This window comes from Gossypium arboreum, chromosome 3 (assembly GCF_025698485.1).
Source record: "Gossypium arboreum isolate Shixiya-1 chromosome 3, ASM2569848v2, whole genome shotgun sequence".
In the NCBI taxonomy this organism is placed as follows: Eukaryota; Viridiplantae; Streptophyta; class Magnoliopsida; order Malvales; family Malvaceae; genus Gossypium; species Gossypium arboreum.
This window is the reverse complement of record NC_069072.1, coordinates 103,357,377-103,378,490: the sequence shown is the minus strand read 5'-3', so window position 1 is coordinate 103,378,490 and position 21,114 is coordinate 103,357,377. Positions and strand designations below refer to the sequence as shown.

The following is a 21,114-nucleotide window of genomic DNA, read 5'->3' as shown; positions in this document are numbered from 1 at the left end:
ACCCTTTTGCTTTGATCCATAGTGATATTTGGGGCCCTTCTCGGGTGAAGAATGCTGATAATTGTAAGTGGTTTATCACTTTTATTGATGATCACAGTAGGATAACTTGGACTTATTTGCTGAAAGATAAATCTGAAACTGCTAGTGTTTTTATGCAATTTTATAACATGGTTCTCACTCAATTTGGGTCTAAAATCCAGCTCTTTAAATCGATAATGGCGTGAATTTTTGCTAGGTCTTTAGGTGATTTTTTTAAGGAAAAAGGCATAGTTCAGATTAGTTCTTGTGTTGGAACCCCACAGCAAAACGGCATTGCCGAAAGAAAAAATAGGCACCTTCTTGAAGTTACTCGTTCTTTTCTATTTACCACTAATGTTCCTAAATATTTGTGGAGGGAAGCCTTATTAATCGCCACATATTTAATCAACCGGATGCCTAGTAAGGTTTTAAAATTTCAAACGCCTCAATCTATATTTTTTGCAGACTTTCCTCATTTTAAGCCTATCTCCTCCATTCGCCACTTAAAATTTTTGGCTGCACTATTTTTATCCAAAATATTGCTCCTAATAAGTCCAAGTTAGATCCTAAGTCTTTAAAATGTGTATTGGTTGGGTATTCTTCACTTAAGAAGGGTTATAAATGCTATCATCCTCCTTCTAAACGATTTTTCACCACTATGGATATAACATTTTATGAGCAGGATTCCTATTTCACTCAGGCTGAAATTCAGGGGGAAACATGGAGTGATTTTCAGCCACAACAGGTATCTCCTCCTAATCTTCATTCTCAACCTTCAGAATTGCCATCTTGTTCGCCATTACCTGCAGATCTGTCACCTGTGAATGCTCCCATTGATTCTCCTGTAGTACCTATGACTAATTCACCTACACCCACTTTAAACACTCTTCCTGAAAATACACCTACTCCAATTGACAGTCTTCAAAAAACACCACCACCCAAACAGCTTCGTGTCTACACAAGAAAAAGAAGACATATCCCTGAGACTGTTTTGCAATCTGATTCTGCCGAGAATTGGATTTGGGTCCAAATGTCGAAATGGAAGAAGAAATCGATAAGTCCACTACTCTAGATGACTTTCCTATTGCTATTAGAAAAGGGTTAGACAAAGGCACCAAGCATCCTATTGAAAAATTCTTGGTTATAATTCATTGATGCCATCTTTTCAAGCATTTACAGCAACTTTGGATAAAAAACAGGTTCCCACAAGCATAGTGAAGCTCTAAAAGATCCAAAATGGAGAAGGGTCATTGAAGAGGAAATTTGTGCATTAGAAAAAATGCTACTTGGACCATTACTGACCTTCCTCAAGGAAAAAAGGCTGCCATCGTAAATGGATCTTTGCTGTAAAGTATAACTCCAATGGCGGTATCCAACGATACAAAGCTAGACTAGTGGCGGAGGTTTCACGCAAACATATGGGATAGACTTCACAGAAACTTTTGCACCTGTGGCAAAGCTTAACACTATTCGAGTAGTCCTAAGTTTGGCTGTAAATTGCGATTGGAAATTACACCAACTTGATGTAAAAAACGCATTTCTTAATGGCAAGCTTGAGGAAGAAGTCTATATGCAATTGCCACCTGGCTCAAAGTCTATTTAAGGTAGCAACAAGGTTTGCAAGCTCAACAAGTCTCTATACGGGTTAAAACAATCACCCAGAGCTTGGTTCGAGAGGTTCACTAAAGTCATTCTTCAAAATGGCTACAAGCAGTCCCTTGCTGATCATACGCTTTTCATCAAGGTAACTTCTACAAATAAGAAAGCTATCCTAATTGTGTATGTGGATGACATCATTCTTACTGGAGATGATGAGGAACAGATTAGCAATTTGAAGAAGTTGTTAAACAGGGAATTCGAAACCAAGGACTTAGGAAAGCTAAGGTATTTCCTAGGAATGGAGGTGGCAAGATCAGAAGAAGGACTTGTGATCAACCAGAGAAAGTATGTACTTGATTTACTCAAAGAAACTGGTTTTCTTGGTCGTAAGCCGGTGATACACCAATGGAGGCAAACTTGAGATTCAATAAAGAAGATGAGTCCTTAGTAGACAGAGAGAAATTTCAAAGGTTAGTTGGGAAACTAATCTACTTATCCTTGACAAGGCCGATATAGTTTTTCCAGTAAATGTGATAAGTCAACACATGACTAATCCTCTTGAAGAGCATATGGCAACAAAGAAATAGAATTCTCAAGTACTTGAAGAAAACTCCGTGACACGGCCTAATGTTTAAGAAGACACAAGATGAATCATAAGATTTTTACAGACTCTAGTTGGTGGAGATCTCACTAAAAGAAGATCCACTAGTGGGTACTTGCACTTTTGTTTGGGGTAACCTTACAACTTGGAGAAGTAAGAAACAATCTGTTGTTTCAAGAAGTAGTCTGAAGCTGAATTTAGAGCACTAGCTTTGGGGATATCTGAAGGAATTTGGCTACTTAAATTACTAAAAGAACTTGGCACAAATCAGAGGATCACTTTGAAGTTTTGTGTGATAATCAATCGCCATTCAGGTTGCCAAGAACCCAGTTCAACATGACCGAACAAAGCATGTTGAAATTGATAGGCATTTTATTGCTGATCAAGTCAACAAAAAGACAGCCACTATTTCTTACATTCCTTCGAAGGACAGATTGCGACATTCTTACCAAGGCTTTGCCAAAACACGTGTTCAATAAATTCCTATTCAAGCCGGGATTATACAATGTATATTCTCCACTTGAGGGGAGTGTAGGAATATTCGTAAATATTTTAGGAATATTTTGTAGATATTTTTTTATTAAAATCCCTTATTTTAAGGGATCATATCTCCTATTTAGTATCTTTCCTAACTTAGAGTTTCCTAAAGTAGTGTCATAGGTTGTATATAAAAACTCTGATTTATGTTCTATTTAGTATCAAATACTCTGATTTCTACAGTTAGAAATGCCAATAAAGTAACTTTTTTGAGGAGAGAAAATTACATTCATGTAGTTGCTTTTTGAGAAAGGGAGATCAGCTCAAAATCTTTTTCCTATAGCTGTTTAGATTAAAGCAAATCCCTTGTTTTCAAGAAACATATATATGAAAACTGAAATTCCTTTTTAGTAGTTCAAGTGCAAGATAATTAAGGATGCAAGACTAGATATCTAAGGGGACAGCCCTTCAAGGGTGCAAGAGCTAATTCCCTATTAGAATCTTCATTAATCATGGCAAAGCCAAAATGCTATAGTTTATTACTTGAGCTAAAGTATTTTTGAAAATGAGTTGAATCTGAAATTGCTGAAATTGTTTGAAAACTTCTAAAATTCATCCATTATTTAGAGCTAGCTATATGTGATGATATTCAGAGCACAAACTAAAAAAGAAGCCTTCTTGAATAATCATGCAGACTTAAAAATGAAAGAAAGAATAAAATGTATAATAGCAAACACAATACCGAGTCAATAATGCTCTGACAGTAAATAGGACTCATGTAGTATAACACATCATGAGCAGTAGCGCTCAGCATAACTCGCAAACCCCGCACACCATCAAGGGTGATTTTGTCAACTGCAGCTTCCCCACTGAGCTTCAAGCCTTTTCTCCACTGAAACACAAAAGCCAGGTGAGGTACCACATAAAAGAACATCAAAAAATAAAAGGAAAAAATGAAATTTTCATTTAAGTACAAAGGAAAAGAAAGGAGTAAGAACAGAGTTTAAGTCAAGCACCCTTTCACTAAAAATTAATGCTATTTCACAAAATCCATTAGAAAGGGTTGCAGTTCAGCATGCTCAAAGGAGAGTAATGCTTTGTGCAAACTAAATAGCTAATACGGCCAGGATGACAAACAAAGCATTTCTCTTAAATTGCCCATCATTATGGCTGTTGCATTTAATTAAAAAAAATAAAAGCGGGGTGGCACATGTGCGCCTTGTAGGTTGGCATCTCTTTAATACCAATAAAAAATTTACAAGTCATGGTCTTTCACCTTCATCTATCATAAATGATGAAACCCTTGATCAGAACACACAAAAGCATACTAAAAATTAATGATGGTAAATCAAAAATGTCAAAAGCAATCCTAACCAAATTACTCTGACAGAAAGGTCCTTCAAATTTGCATTTCATCATCATTTCTCCAAATTCATTAAGCAAATAAAAAAATTCTTCAAATGTTTCAACATGAAAAACTCAACATTCCACTATACTATTTTGATACTCTTTTTAGTATTGTCTATGCACTCAACCAACTAAAATTTAAGTTCCAAACCAGAGAAGTTTTTCATAATTGTAATGAAACAGTGAACTAGAACAACAATTTTGTAGCCAAAAAGTATTCATCAAGTTAAGAATGTATACACGCTAAAACAGCAGTGCATCACAAATTTATTTTTCAGATTCATCTTTCTAATATTTGATTATTTTGGTTTCTGTAGTTTGAGGTAAAAACAGATGATGTTTTATTCAGCAATAGCATTCATATTGTTTCACTAAGTAACAGAATTAATGAATGAAAGAATCAACTAAGAAATACAGGATATTAAGAAAGAAACCAGAGAATATATCAGACTTTAACTCCTAAAATTACTTCTATTGTCTTATAATATCTCCTAATAGCCTATTTTCCCACACTCCCCCTCAAATGGTGAATAGATATTCCCCATTCCCAGCTTGGATGTGAACTTCTCAAAGTCCAAGCTACTTAATCCGTTTGCAAGAATATCAACAACTAGGCCTTGAGCAGACATAAAAGAAGTACAAATCAAACCACATTCCAGTTTCTCCTTTGGATTTGTAACCCATGGCTAACATAACTCTCACAAGCCACCCAAACCATGTCGCTGGTGATTGCTTAGGCCACAAAATGCCTTTTCAAGTTTACACATAATATGGGTAGCCACCTTCTTTTCATACCTTGGAGGAATTTGCATATAAATTTCCTACTCAAGTTTTCATGCAAAAAAGCATTCTTAACATCAAATCGCTTCAATTTCCAATTGAAATACTTGGTTAAGTGTAGGATTGACAGGCTGATTAGAAGAAGGATGGATTCTAGGGATTTGATCTAAATACTTGGTCTCCGAGGTAGAATGATTATACAAACAATTCTTCCATATCTCTTTTGTATATAAATATGAATCCAGAAGATGCCAATCAGTGTTATCAAGGGTGCTAGGTGCACTGCAGGCGTTAAGACCTCTTATATAGCCTGAGGCCCAAGGTGCAAAAAAAGCACTCACCCAAGTAAAATAAGGGGTGTAAATATGTGCAAATAATAATATATAATAACTAATAAGATAAATTTTAATATAATTAATTTTATAAGTTCAAATTATTAAATCTCAAATAAAACCTGATATGTAATTAAAAATTGACAATAACTCTAAATTTCCTTCACTTCCACAATCCTTTTTTTGTCGAAATTCACTTCCATAATCTCTTGAATTGCTGTCCTTGCAATAAAATTTGGGCCCACTACCATTGTATTTGCTTGGCTTGGTTTTCATATATTTATCATTTAATATACAAACCACTCCTAGTGTCACAAATTTGAGCTTCTGCCATCTCCAAGTGTCTAATTTCAGTTTTCAAACATGCAAGGTGGCCGACACAAGCTTCCATGACAGAGACAGATTACAAAAGTAATGAAAATAATTACAAGAAATTTTTGAAAACCAAAAACAGCATGATTTCTCCCGTTTTTAAACAACAGAAATATGCTTTAGGAGAGGGAGAAAATAAATAAAAGAAGAACCAAGAAAAAGGGATTTGACTGTAAATTTTAACCTAATAAAAGCAGTGCTTGGGTTTATAATAATGTAAATCAAGAAAAAAAATATGGCATTTAACTTTCAAAATAAGAAAAGATAAATAATAAAAAGAGGAGGAAATTGCAAAATTAATTAAAGCTAGCTTTTTTGACGCCTTGGACTGGAGCACAAGTGCAACAAGGCACTTGCCTGTTTGAAGATGCCTCACCTAGGAGGCTCTGAAGCGTTTTTATGTTTGTCGCTGTGCCGGAGCACCAAGGCATGTGCCCTAACATCAATGATGCCAATATAAGACTTTGCCAAACAAGGTCCCTTATAATTTGTATGAAAGGAATACTTGTCAGATTACAGTTTCCTAATTAAAAAATATTTGAGTGTATCAGATAGGATTTTGTAAATATTTTATCCCTAACTTTAAGGCTGTTTTTAGGGACAGCATCCCTAGAATTAGTCTGTTTCCTAGTATAAAGTTTCCTAAGTTAGGCTCACTATGTGTATAAATATTTATGTAATTTCTTGTGAATAAACAGAATTGAAATAGCCTGTTTTCAACATGATATCAGAGCTTTTTTAACCCGATTTCTGGGATTTTTTTTCTTTGTCTAGCAATTTTTTTTTACTCCCAATCAACCCTCAAGCCTGTAGAATTTGTTCAAAAGAAACATGACTGAAACTGTCAAGACCAGTACCACTGGAGATTCCGTATGGTGCACCTACTGTAACAAACCCCGTCACACTAAAGAAAGATGCTGGAAACTTCATGGGAAGCCACAGACAACAAACAAAAAATTTTCAGAAAAAGGTGGACAACAAAAGGGACAAGGGCGAGCAAATACAGCAAGACAGCTGGATAGAAAAAATAATTCTCAAAAATCACCTGTTGAATTCAATAACGAAGAAATTGAGAAGTTAAAGAATTTACTGGGATCATTGGAAAAATCTTTTTCAACATGTACTTGTAGTTTTTTTTTCTCAGGTATATCCTCTTCTCAAAATTCTAAAGTCTCGGATATACTTGCCAAAAGTTCTTGGGTCATTGGCTCAGGAGCTATAGACCACATGACCCACTCCTCACAAAAATTTGTTTCATATACACCTTGCCCTAGTAGTAGAAAGATAACAGTAGCCGATGATTATGTGATCACAGCGGCTAGTCAGGGTGATATTGTTATAAACAAAATCCTTACTCTTAAAAATGTCTTTCATGTTCCAAAACTATTTACCAATCTTTTATCCATCCAAAGAATTACCAAAGACTCTGTAGTGAGGTTTTCTATCACAATTGATGTCTTTTTCAGGAACAAAATACGAGGAGGATGATTGGACATGCTAAGGAAGTAAATGGCCTATACTATCTTGAAAAATCCAGTGGAGAAGTTAGTGCTCTGAATTCCTCACCATTATCTTTCATATCCGAATCTATTAAAACCAATAAAGACCAAATTTGGCTCCATCACCTTTGCCTTGGTCATCCATCATTTAGAGTTCTTAAAATTATGTTTCCTTCATTGTTCAAAGGATTAACTGTTGAAAAATTCCATTGTGATATCTGTGAACTTGCAAAACATAAACGTACCTCTTTTCCGGCAAGCAATAAAAGAACATCCGCTCCTTTTACTCTTATTCATTGTGATGTTTGGGGTAACCATCCATTATTTCAAATATTTCTGGGGCTCGGTGGTTTGTATCCTTTATTGATGATTCTACTCATGTGTCTTGGATATTTCTTTTAAAACAAAAATCTGATGTAAGGTGTCTTTCCAACCTTTTACAACATGATCAAAACACAATTTGGAGCTAAAATAAAAAGGTTTAGGTCAAACAATGCCAAGGACTATTTCAATAAATTTCTCTCACCATATTTCCAAGAAAAAGGCATTATACATGAGTCATCTTTTGTTTGCACACCCCAACAAAATGGTGTTGCCAAAAGAAAGAATGGTCACATTTTAGCTATTACAATAACCCTCTTGTTCTAAAAAAATGTCCCTAAACAATACTGGGGGAGGCTGTTTTAACTGCTACTCATATGATAAATAGATTGCCTACAAAAGTCCTTGAATCTCAAAGTCCTATGCAAGTTCTAAAAAAATTCTTTCCTGATTTCAATACTTCAAGTAACCTTACTCCCAAAATATTTGGTTGTGTTGCCTTTGTACATGTACATTCTCAAAATAAAAGAAAATTTGATCCACGAGCTGTCAAGTGTGTCTTTCTCGGTTATTCTTCCACTCAAAAGAGGTACAAATGCTATCATCCAGCCACAAAAAAATTTTATGTATCAGCAAATGTTACTTTTGCAGAACAAGAGAATTTCTTTACTCGTCCTTATCTTCAGGGGGAAATCTTATTCACAAAAGATAAGGACAAAAGAATTCTTTCTTCTTGACATTCCTGCTCCTGTCCAGCAACTAAACACTCACATTCCAGCTCCTGTCCAGCAACCAGACACTCACATCCCAGCTCCTGTCCAGCAACCAAACACTCCCACTCAGTCCTTGCCTGCTAACCAACCTGCCCGAGTCGAAACTATGGCCACTATGCAACCTGAAACAGAGCCTAATACACCCAAATCACAAAGAGAAATTTAGGACACTACTCGTCCTTTACTAATTTACTCAAGGAAGAAGGCACCGGTGCAAGTTCAATCATCTTATTCTCCTATACAACCTAAGGTAATTGCTGAACCTACTTTGAATACTAATACTGAAACTACTGAAAATTTAGATGATTTTCCCATTGCTATTAGAAAAGGGACTAGAGCCTGTACAAAACATCCCTTGTACTTATTCATGTCTTACAAAAATTTGTCCCACAACCACAAAGCCTTTCTTACTAGCCCAAATTCTATCTACATTCCCAAAACTGTATCCGAGGCATTAGGAGATGAGAATTGAAAAAATGCCATGAAGGTTGAAATGGAAGCTCTTGAAAAAAATAAGACATGGGACTTGGTGAAATTACCGAGAGGTACACTCAAATGTATGGAATAGACTACCTTGAGACATTTGCCCCTGTTGCAAAGATGAACACTATGAGAGTGTTGTTGTCACTAGCTACCAACCAAGGCTAGAAATTACAGCAATTTGACATCAAAAACGCCTTTTTACATGGTGATCTTAAGGAGGAAGTCTATACAGATGTTCCACCAAGATTCAGTCCAAATACAGGATAGCTAGTTTGCAGACTAAAAAAGGCTTTGTACGGTCTAAAACAATCCCCGAGGGTTTGGTTTGGAAGATTTACCAAAGTAATGCTCAAGTTGGGGTATAAACAGAGCCAAGGAGATCACACACTGTTTGTAAAACACTCATCTTCAGGGGGAGTGACTGCTTTATTAGTCTATGTAGATGACATTATAGTGACTGGTGATGATCTGGAAAGAATGGAGGATTTAAAGAAATGCCTAGTAAAAGAATTTAAAGTCAAAGAGCTCGATAAGTTAAAATATTTCCTTGGTATTGAAGTGGCACACTCTCGGGAAGGAATCTTCATATCTCAGCAAAAATACATAGTTGATTTGTTGACAGAGACGGGCAAGTTGGAATGTAAACCAGCAAAAACACCCATAGAGGTGAACCACAGACTTGGAGATGCACTAGAAGATGCAGCAGTTGATAAAGGTTCATATCAAAGACTTGTGGGGAAGCTCATCTACTTGTCACATACGAGACCGGATATTGCCTAAGCAATCGGTGTTGTAAGTCAATTCATGCACAACCCAAAGAATCACATCTTGGAGCTGTATATCAGTACTTAAAGGGCACGCCAAGCAAAGGAATCCTATTTAAAAAATGGGAGAATTTAACCCTTGAAGCCTATATTGATGCAGATTATGCAGGGTCTATGGTTGATGGAAGATCAACCTCGGGCTATTGCACTTTCCTAGAAGGCAACCTTGTGAGTTGGAGGAGTAAAAAACAGAATGTTGTGGCTAGATCTAGTGCAAAAGCTGAATTTAGGGCGATGGCTCTTGGAATTTGTGAGTTACTATGGCTAAAAATTATTTTGGAAGATTTGAAGATCAAGTGGGAAGGTCCAATGGAGTTGTATTGTGATAATAAGTCTGCTATCAATATTGCACATAATCCAGTTCAACATGATCGTACAAAGCACGTTGAGGTTGACAGATATTTTATAAAGGAAAAACTGGACAGTGGCTTAATTTGCACTCCAATTGTGTCCACTGATGTTCAACTAGCAGACATACTTACTAAAGGATTGCCTGGGAAGTTGTTTCAGAAACTAGTAAGCAAGCTAAGAATGGATGATATCCACTTCCCAGCTTGAGGTGGAGTGTCAGATTACAATTTCCTAATTAAGGAATATTTGAGTGTATCAAATAGGATTCTGTAAATATTTTATCCCTAACTTTAAGGCTGTAGGGACAGCATCCCTAGAATTAGTCTATTTCCTAGTATAAAGTTTCCTAAGTTAGGCTCACTATGTGTATAAATATTTATGTAATTTCTTGTAAATAACAGAATTGAAATAGCCTGTTTTCAGCAATACTATAATGTTTAAAGGGAATCAGATTGTCACATTATATTAAATAGTCAACTAATTCAACCACGCTAAGTCCTATCCATTCAAATTACACAAATCATCATCCAATAATACGCTAGCAAGCAGCATAATAAAAATGATAAGAGAGAGAATGTGATAATAATGACAATTAAAATAATGATATAGAGCCGCATTCAAGTACAGAATATTTTTTGTACCGCATATACTACAAAAACTTTCTCAATAAGAAAAACAACCAAACAGCACAAGTGTAAAATCATTACAGAGAAACAAATAATTTTACCTGACATGGGATGAAAAGGACTCTCTGTTTGCGTCGTTGATGTGAAGTCAGGTGTCGCTCAGCAAGGCTTGCTGTGATATGGCGAAAGTTGCCAACATCATCAACCAAATTAGATTTCTCCAACCTCTGACCAATACCATGGACCATAAAGACCAAGTGTCGAACAGGAACCTAGATCAAATTTAAACTGTCTTATTATAAACTTCATTAAACAGAACAAGATCTGATATGTGCCCCACATGTACACTATTTGTACCAAAACCAAAATAGAGGAAGAGAAAATCAGGTTACAGTCCTTAACAAGATGCACAGGTAGAAGTTTAGGATTAAATTAAAAACAATTTGAAATTGTACACAAGCAACAAATCTACAATATGTTTTCATGTAAAATATCAATGACATCAAAGGTTTGCCAGCACAAAATTAAGCATATAGTGAAAAAGAAAATATTCCTCTATATTCTAGGCAATTGCTAATATCAAACCATGTAACTACTCATCGACTTAAAAAGTGTGCATTACATTAACAATTGGAAAATTTCAAGTAGACCACAATAAACAAAAATAAATAAATAAAAGCGTAGTTGGATAATATACACACTACCAAAATTCTAAGTACAATAATAAAATGCTAAATGATAGAACAAGTTTATACATGGTAGTTATTAGTCCAAGTCAGTCCCGAAACAATGCATACTTTGGTATAGTACAACCAGCAACAAATTCATTTAAAGAAAAGCTGGGAACCATAAGATTTGCAACAAGCAACATTTTATTTCAGTAAAGTAATTAAGACATAGAAAACCAGGCAAATATTAATGAGCAGCTTTAAATATGGGATGTCATGTTAGTAGAGAAGGCTTGACTAGCCACATGGAGTTGCTGTTGATTGCTAATATAGTAATAAAAAGCAGCAAAAAGTACGATGCCATGACTTTTTTAACTGAAATAATATTTCAATGCAGCAATTTTTCCCCAAAGCCAAATTTATAGTTTTTAAGAAATATTATGAAATTCCTTTTATTTACAAAGTTCGGAAAGCATTAAGGAAAAACTAATATACATCTTAGAGAATCATGTTAGTAAAACACACAGACATTATGCAAGAAGCAAAATGCTCTAAAGCATACCTGAGAACAATAATCGTCCATCTGTTCCTCTTTTCTTTGACGTAATTCATCCTACATAAAATAAAATAAAAACAAAAAAAAACGTGTTAAAATGTCAAACACTGTTCCAAGTCAGGCCCAGTCAAGAAATTTGAATATTAGCATCTCCATCATTAAAGCATAGAATGTTTTATGCCGTTAAAGCATAAGAGAGGGAAAAGGAGAGAACCTGGGTTGGTTTGGGGGATTGAGAAGCAGAGTAACCACGTCTTAACTTGATTCCATTTCGACTGAAACTAATAACACCAGAAAAACCAGAAGCATCAACATTGAGCCATGCCTCCCAAGTATCATCTTCTCCAGTAAAAAGTGCATGAAGTCCCTGCATTCGTTGTTAGACCTGATAATTTAGGCATTACATAATACGATTTAAGTGAATATATTGTGCCTTTCCAGAAAATTAAAAGCATACTGGGGTAGAGCCTTGCAAATCAACTCTAGCTGCAAAAAGTCCCGATGGTTGAAATTTTCTTCGATGCCATACCTGTTAACAAGTCTACCTTCATCAGCTATTACAACCATATAAAAATATATATGTTAAAAAAACAGATGCATATTTATGCCCAACTTGAACTCGAAGGAAAGAGAGAAATCAAGAATGAACAATTCAAAACAACCACAGAATTAAAAAAAAAATTGTGGCGGAAATAATTGGAAAACCATCACATAGCCCTCAAATTCTAGGGGTTTAAGAAGCAACATGGTGTCAGCATTTGAGCAAAAGTTCTAGGAGTTATAATACAATAGACAATGCAATCAAAGTAAATCAAAATTTATTGGAAGAAAATATGATCTTATAACATCAAAATTGCAGTAAACCTGGCTGCGATATGCAATCTCTAATTGTTCAGCTACATCTTCACGGAGTGGAAGCCAATCCATGCCCCCTTTTCGAGCAAACCAGTGACCTCTTAGGACACGCCGAGTTTCTCCATTCCAGTATACGGGGAAACAGTGTCTCTTAACTAAATCCACCTGCACTATTTACATCATACCAGTCATAAAAAAACAATACCTGATTTGAGCAAATAAAACCTAGTGCTTGATAGTGACCAGAAAATTATTTTAAAATTCTCAATTGTATGAATATGTCCTAGCTCATGAACAAAATAAATAATGCGACAACATGAACCAGAGGATGAGACAAATTGTTGTCATCATGCCAATGATAATAAAAGAATATGGGATGGTAACCTGAAAGGCATAGCATCAGATACAAACAACATGCCAAATGCAAGAAAAAACATACAAAAATACATCAAAGAAAGCAATTAGCTGAAACATATCAAAGACGGAGATAGCTTGAAACTGGCAATAAAATGGATTAAAACACGATACACAAATTCATGAATGCATGAAACTGCCACCTCTATCCAACAGCGATGAAGCCAAAAAATTGCTTTTTTTTTGGGGGGGGCGCAATGTGCAATTTTATCATTATACTAACATGTAATTTCATAAAAAAAATTAAGGGACTAAATGGAAAATCTACCATTTTTGGGGGGTCTAGGGCCACTGCCTGCCCCCCTCTGTTTTCGCCCCCGCTATCCAGTTACCTAATTTCAAATACAGTTAATGTATTGTTGAACAGTCGCAAGAATTGAAAACTGTACTGTGTACTCATTCAACAAACCACATAAACACACACAAAAAGCAAGCATGGCCATACACCCTAATAAATACCATAAAAATAAAAAAAGACACACGTGAAAAGGAAAATAAGGAGGTTCATCATCCACTGATATTATTACCAAAAATAGGCTTAAAACTAAACAAGAGAGAAGAGATAAGGACAAAGATGTAAAAATGACAACAAATTAACACAAGAACAGTAGTATGAACTATGAATCCCAAACTTCAATTTACCATAATTGTGTTCAATACTAAGCACAAGACCAAGCTTGATAGTAACCAACCAATAAACAAGCAATAAAGTCAAATGCCTTCAAAGAATAATGAATGAAGCCTAGATTCTCAAGTGTTAAGAACCCCAACTAAATCCATTTGCTTGTAGGAAAAGGCGCATTGATCATCGAAAATCCAATACTTAATAGAAGCAGGTAGCACCACTTGATACTCCCTCTCACATCTAGCTCAACAAGGGACTAAACATAGACAACCTCAATGATGGTCATGAACCTCACGTGCAGTTGGGCACAAGCAAGTGCCATAGAACAAATCTAATATCCTGTTAGGCATCCAACCAATACCAATTGGCAGTTTGTGGAAGGGCCAAACTTGAACATAAGACCACAAGAAACCCAACACTTAATAGATGTGGGATAACACCACTTAACATTAAAAAATCGTTTAAATTCTGAAATAAAAAGATGACTTGGTTATTAGAAAAACTGATGGCTACGGAAAAAGAACTTCATCTGGTTAGATAAAAGACACATTAAAGGAAATGAGATCTTCTGCTCAAGGTATCTGATATGGACGCTTTTATTGCAATAAGAGTTTTAGTTTTATTTATTTTCTTTATTATATCAGGTTTTATTAAGAGTTTTAGTTTTACTTATTTTCTCTATTATATTAGGTTTTTATTTCCTTCATAAACTCTAAGTTAGGATTCTATTAGGACTCTTTCCTTTGTTATTAATAGTCTATAAAAGGCTGTCAATATGAAATAAAGAAATAAGTAATTATTCTATCAAAAAGAAATGTTATTTTGGAGGGGGTTTAGTCAAGGACAAATCTGCCTCTTTTGGTAACCATAGGCCAAAGCAAGAATTCTCACTCGTCTAGACCTGTGCCTAGATCCTACGCCAAGGCGCATAACAACTTGGTATCGGAGCCTTCTGTCATGGGTGACAAAGATACTTTGGCAGCCAAACTGGATGCTTTCATGGCACAAATGGCTAGAAGGCAACAAGCATTAGAGGAGCAGATAGCGGTGTTATCTCTTTTGGTCCAAAAGACAGCAAAAGGGTATACAAAGGAAAATAGTGAGGAGCTGGGCAGCAGCAAAGGCAGAAAAAGGAATTTAGACTCGCAACAAGGTGGGTGCATGGTGCCATGATACTCTAAGATGGAATTTCCCACTCATGACGGTGTTGGATATCCTTTAGGGTGGCTGAAAAGATGCGAAAATTTTTTTGGCAGTCAACGGACTAACGAAGAAGACAAAGTAGGCTTTAGCTTCATTCCATCTCTTAAGAGAGGCACAATTGTGATTTGATCAAATGGAAGAAGAGGAGGCAAATCTTGATTGGGGTAGCTTCAAAGAGTGTTGTCATCTAAGGTTTGTGCCACCTATGAGTAATAACCCCTCGGGGGAACTTGCCAACTTGAGACAAACTAGGACTGTAGAGGAATATCAACTCCAATTTCAAATTACTAACTGTTGATCTTAAACTCGACAACAAGTAAACCTCTTTACTGCAAGGTTGGTAAAGGAAATTCGAATTGATATTGAGATGCAACAACCGGAAAACTTTGGAGTTGCAATGAATATGGCTCAAACATTGGCACATAAACAAAATGTGCCTTCCAAATTGTCGTCTCAAGCCATCTTGAACTGGCCAACTTCCCAAAACAATGGCAGCAATTCAATCATTCCAACAACTAAAAGCATTGCAAAAGGAGGGGGACAAACAACGGAACCAACAGGGAACAATGGCAAAATAGGTTCTTCTGCACCATTTATTAAGAGATTGACATGGGCAGAAATGGCGAAAAGAAGGGCTAAGGGGTTGTGTTATAATTGTGACGAGTCCTATTCCGTGGGACACAAATGTAAAAGGTTATTTTGGATAGAAGTACCATATGTTGAAGGCAAGCAAGATGACGATGAGGTAGATGATTTTGGATAAGTTCTGAAGCTTATTCTGAATTTGAGCTTGAGGACAAGCTCAACTCCGAGAAGGGGAGTAATGATATGGACACTTTTATTGCAATAAGAGTTTTAGTTTTATTTATTTTCTTTATTATATTAGGTTTTATTAAGAGTTTTAATTTTACTTATTTTCTTTATTATATTAGGTTTTTATTTCCTTTGTAAACTCTAAGTTAGGAATTCTATTAAGACTTTTTCCTTTGTTATTAAAAGTCTATAAAAGGCTTCCAATATGAAATAAAGAGATAAGCAATTATTCTATCAAAAAGAAACGTTATTTTGGAGGGTTTTAGTCAATGACAAATCTACCTCTTTGAGTAACCATAGGTCAAAGCAAGAATTCTCACTCATCTAGACCTGTGACTAAATCCTACGCCAAAGCGCATAATAGTATCACATACAAAGACCTGAGTAGTTGGGACAGGAGGAAACTAGAGTAAGAACAAGATACCTCATAGAGCCCTCCCTTTACAGGGACACCAACCCTCTCTTCTTCAAATGTATATAGTTGGGCTGATTGAGAACCCTTTGAAGAAGATAAATCCTCTGCCATGTCCAACTTCTTGCCAAAACTACTCGATCCTCTTGGACCTTCACTGCATTCAGCATACTCTTTCCACCAAATAGACAGCAACTCTTCTTCTCTCTGTCAAATCATAAACAAAGAACTAGATGAACAAAGAATAGTCACAACCTAATTTATAAAAGGTCCCTTTCACAAAAAATACAATAAGAAGACAATTCTAAAACAATTAACAATTTCTAAGGGACTCACTAGATGTATCAGGAAAAATAAAAGGGGTGATATGATAGGATAAAGATTACTTCCATATTTGGTTGATTTAAGACCAATAGCAGGACCAGACACAAACATGATGCCATCATTATACATTTGGGACTAGTTGTTGAACAAGAAGATAGGAGAAAAGAAAGTGAAGATGTTGCCTTTTTCCATTTTGAAAGTTGACATTCCAATTCTTCATCCTACCAGATTTTTTTAATCCCATCCTTTTAGATTGCCTAAGCCAGTTGATGGGACAAGTAATTCTTAGAAAAAAATGACGTAATCCTATTACTTAATAGTGCCAATATCATAAACAATAAGAAAGTATTCTCTGATTCCTTATTAAACCTAACTAACCTACTCTAGCATTTAGGTGAATAAGGAGCTATAGCCCTCTTAAATTCCATAAAAAGTTCCAAGTGTCAAAAAGAGGTCTAGCCCCAAGATTAATATAAAACAGCAGCTTAATCTGCAAAATGAATATAGTTCGAAAAGAGGACCTGCAAGAAAGATGCCTCTATCGCAAGAGAATCCCTCATCCCAAAACGAAAATAGTCACTCTTTCCCACTATCTCAGTTCGAGGAAATGAGGCCGCTAACTCTGTAAGGGGAAAAAAAAGTCATCAAAAATTAAATCTAACTCCCCATTCCTCAAAGGAAAAAGAAAAAAAAGGTTATCCTACACCCAGCAGGGGGGGTCGGGGTGGAGAAGAGTTCTAAATAAATGTTATAAATTTATAACACCAACTCCAGAAAATAAACCTTCTCTTAATTAATTTTGAAAAATAATACCAAGCATGGCTGCAGAAGCACAGAAAAATAAGTATATATAACCCAAAAAGAAGAGTACCTACTTCAGAAGGAAATCAAGAGCAAATGTCTTATCTCCTTGCATGGAAAAGCTACATAACATTAAACTATGAATCCTAACAACCAGCAGCTAACCGCAACCTTTTGTCTCCTCTTTCCCATGCCCTTATTGTCTACTAATGACTTCAAAAAATTATTGCAAGAGGTGAGTTCTTTGCATTCTAGTGGCCAGAGGCAAACAGATATCTCGACAAACAATGTTCAGAGAAGGCGTTGCAACCAACTTCTCCAACATGCCTAGTTCTTTCCAGTTAGTAAGCTTGATTCTCTCTTGGGAATTCATGTTACTATTATTTAAATAAGAATTATAAATGGATAAGAAATTAAATTCCAATTCCTGAATGAACTATTCCTTCCTTGGGAACCGCGTCCAAGTGCCATCCTTGTCAAAAAGTTGATAAACCTAAGTAGTCCAAAGAGAAACAGAAAGACAATAAGACCAACAGAATGCACATTTATTGCCCCTTCAAATTGTGCACAAAGCTAACATATAAAGCATCCGTTCCACTCCATCAGCCTGCCTAGCCTGCATAGCAAATTCGTCTCAACTGGTGGCCCTCAATTATCTTCTAACTTGGTACTCATGGATTCCCGTGATCAACCACAATTCATTAAATGCACATGCATTTACTATGAACAAAAAATCTCTTTAAATGTTTCAAATGCATTAGAATTTGTAGCTTACTTTAAATGTTATCTGCAAATGGAAGCTAAAATTGCAACCTAAAACTAGACTTTGAAATTCAGCAGAAACTAACCATTTTCAGCCAAAGGAACGTCGGAAAAGTACCAGCGGACATCACCGCCATCTGAAGGACTCCTTGTCTGCGCAAGATACATCTGACGACCCTTACAATGCTCTATCACATCCTCCAATCTCGCAATGTTAGACGGCGTGTTCTTCAACAAATCCGGTGATGCTTCGTCAATTCCATTTGCCCCCACAACCGAGGGGTTTGCTAACGAATCCGCCATCTAAAATCAAAACAAATCAGAATACCTGCACAGTGTGGAGCAGGGTAAAACCCTTAATTTTTTATTAATAAATTGAGATCTAGAAGAAAGCAACTTAGATGAAGACCAAAATTTTAGGAGGTGGAAACTGAAGATATGATCAAGCACCGCCAAAGAAAACGTCAAAATATTTATGGAAATTGATGCATAAGATTCTGAATTCTCTTCCCAGCAGCTGCCTCTCTATGTGATGCTTCTTGCTGCTGCTTCTGAAATTTCAAGATAGATTGTAAGGAGTAATTCTTTCTTTGCTGCTACCAGAATTGCAGTAATAAACTGCAAGGCAAAATATGAAGACAAGGAACCATATTTTACAAGAATAATAATATATTAAGTAGAGAAATTATTTTCCAAGAGAGAAGCTCTAAGTCCAATTCTAATTCTAAAATATGGTCTAGAAAACTTTGCAAGAATGATTAGATAGGCAGAGGCAACAGGCCGAGCGACGACGATGATTCATTACTGTGGACAGAGGCAGAGCATCGAAATAGAAAACGAGCTTGATTGCGTAACATTGTTGGGCTATAATTTCTAATTCAGCCCATTGGCTTTCCATTTCGGACCGCACTTCTTAAAGCGAGTTTAACATTCAGATTGAAAAGAGTGGTCGTCTTAAAAAAAAAAGTAAATATGTATTTAAATTATATTTAATTTATTAATATTTAAATTATAATAAAAATTTAAAAATAATTTATTAAGTAATTAATATTATGGTATAAATAAACTCAAATTCCTTAATAGTATGAGATATGAAATATATAAACTTAAAATATAATAAAATTAATTTTTACCCGTATAATTTACAGGTTGATTGCATTTATAAATTAAAATGTATTAATTTATTTAATATTTTTAATAAATTTTATTAATAATGTGTGTTAGCAACAATCTTAATTACTTAAATTATTATTATGCTTTAATATTTTCAATAGTTTATTTAATAGTTTAAAACCAAGTAAATATGTATATTAATTTTAATTATAAATTTACAAGTATTTTAATATGCATTTTAAAACTATTTTTCAATAATATTTTTAAATTATTAATTTTAAACTTTTTCTATTTTTATTTTCATTTTCAAAAGTAAACATTATTTAATTTGCAATTTAATATGTTTATAAATAATGTTAATTTATAACTTTTAATAATATTTTCAAATTATTTGTAAATTATGTTTTAATTTCTTTATGATTTTTATAACATATTTAACTAAATTCAACAAAATTTTAAAAAATTAAAATTTAAGAAAATATTACTTTTGAGTTTCTTAACAGATTAAATAAAATGTGCAATTATTTTAATAAAATAAAAATCTAGAATTTATTATTATACATATTAATTTCAAAGTTTGATGAAAACAAAAAAAGTGCATAATTTAATATTAATTATAATTTTAAGTAGTTAAGTTTAAATATTGTGTTTTAAAAGTTGAAATATTTTATTTAAATTTTTGTATATATTGTTTTAAGAAAATAAAATTTTACTTTATTAAAGTAAAGAATAATAGGAAATAGAATATTCAAATTTGGTGCCAATTTGGGTTAATATGTTTCTAAATTATTTTGAATACATATTATTTCCAAAAAGAATAAAATATGATATTGAAAGAATAAGAGAAAATAGAAGATACAAAATTGTTGTTTAATGGGGCTGGATATACAAAATATAAAATAAAATCATGTTTTAGTATATGTAATTTTATAAAAACATTTGTTTACATGGATTTAAACTATAATATGTGTCAGGTATTTCAAATTTACAATTTAAGAATATTAGATAAAAAAATTGTAAATTTTGCAGTATGTCAATGTTTTTGGGTTCAACATTCTTTAAAAAAGAAAATGGTATATAATGTTTTGGTTTCATATAAAGATATTTATAATTCTTGATTCGTAAGGGAATTGGATTGTTAAAATTATGTTCCATTAGTATAAAATGGATTAATAATGCATAAACGTCATCGATGAATGACATGTATCGATGAAGTTAATGCTATGTATCGCAATGGGTAATAAGTTTAGCTTATATAAAAATATGTAGAATATATAGGTATCACCATCACTAATTATTTGTTATCTAACAATTGTTATATTTAAAACTTAAAATAGTTAAAGCTTTTTAATTATTTATTTTAAGGTATGTTCAACACTGTTCCAACCAAAACTAAAACATAATAATATGGAATAATCGAAGGCATTATTTGTGATATGTCTCTATGGAATAAAAGTCGTTTATGCTTCATCAATACATCTATCAAGCACCTTTCCAAATTTATTAACCACGACCTTGGATATCATCTTCTAAATCACATTGCATAAGCTAATTGACCAAAATTGCGTCATATCACTCGACTCACTTATTTTCGAGTTGAGAATAATACTGGTTCGATTAATTACTCCTATTCAGCACATCTAAACAATACTAACTCACCTCCCCTTCTATAATATGCCGATATTTTTTGAAAATACAGCGCAGAAAAACCATCCATACCTAAGGCTTTTAACAGGGTCGTACTCTTTACTGATTCCATAACCTCCTCAGGCTGAAAACTATCATAAGCTCATTATTCATATTCTTCTGTATACAAATATAAACTCCAGATAAAACGTTATCACAATCTGTTACCTGCGAAGCAGTGAACAAATCCTTAAAATAGTTGTTCACTACCTTTGCTATATCTTCCCCCCTTTCCACCTATTCCACATTCAAACTTCTCAACCTCTTTACCATGTTTTTCTTCTTCTGCTGGCTTGCAAAATTGTGGAAATAAGTTCTCTTTTGTTCAGTGCCAACTTAACCTCTTCTAATTCAGCTAAGTTCTCTTTTGTTGGTTCAGCCGAATTTAAATTTGACAAATGTATATTCAACGAGGTCGA

At 34.4% G+C, this 21,114-nt stretch overlaps 1 protein-coding gene across 6 annotated transcripts in view; it reads right to left on the bottom strand.

Annotated features, from left to right (window-relative positions):
* The window catches only part of LOC108478187 (phospholipase SGR2-like), a 43,510-nt gene extending 24,732 nt beyond the window's left edge, over positions 1-18,778 (bottom strand). The window contains exons 1-10 of one of the 6 annotated variants that reach the window (XM_053025803.1): positions 18,306-18,778; positions 17,983-18,224; positions 16,855-16,955; positions 16,022-16,216; positions 12,552-12,707; positions 12,145-12,216; positions 11,902-12,054; positions 11,694-11,744; positions 10,565-10,735; positions 3,438-3,587 (exon numbers count right to left, since the gene is read on the bottom strand). In XM_053025803.1, coding sequence (XP_052881763.1) covers positions 3,438-3,587; positions 10,565-10,735; positions 11,694-11,744; positions 11,902-12,054; positions 12,145-12,216; positions 12,552-12,707; positions 16,022-16,216; positions 16,855-16,955; positions 17,983-18,199 — 1,266 coding nt within the window. In that variant the 5' untranslated portion in view covers positions 18,200-18,224; positions 18,306-18,778. Of the gene's footprint in view, positions 1-3,437; positions 3,588-10,564; positions 10,736-11,693; positions 11,745-11,901; positions 12,055-12,144; positions 12,217-12,551; positions 12,708-16,021; positions 16,217-16,854; positions 16,956-17,982 lie in introns of all 6 variants that reach the window. The other 5 variants (XM_053025802.1, XM_053025804.1, XM_017780615.2 and 2 more) reach the window with 5 other exon arrangements.
* Between the last annotated feature and the right edge of the window lie 2,336 nt (positions 18,779-21,114).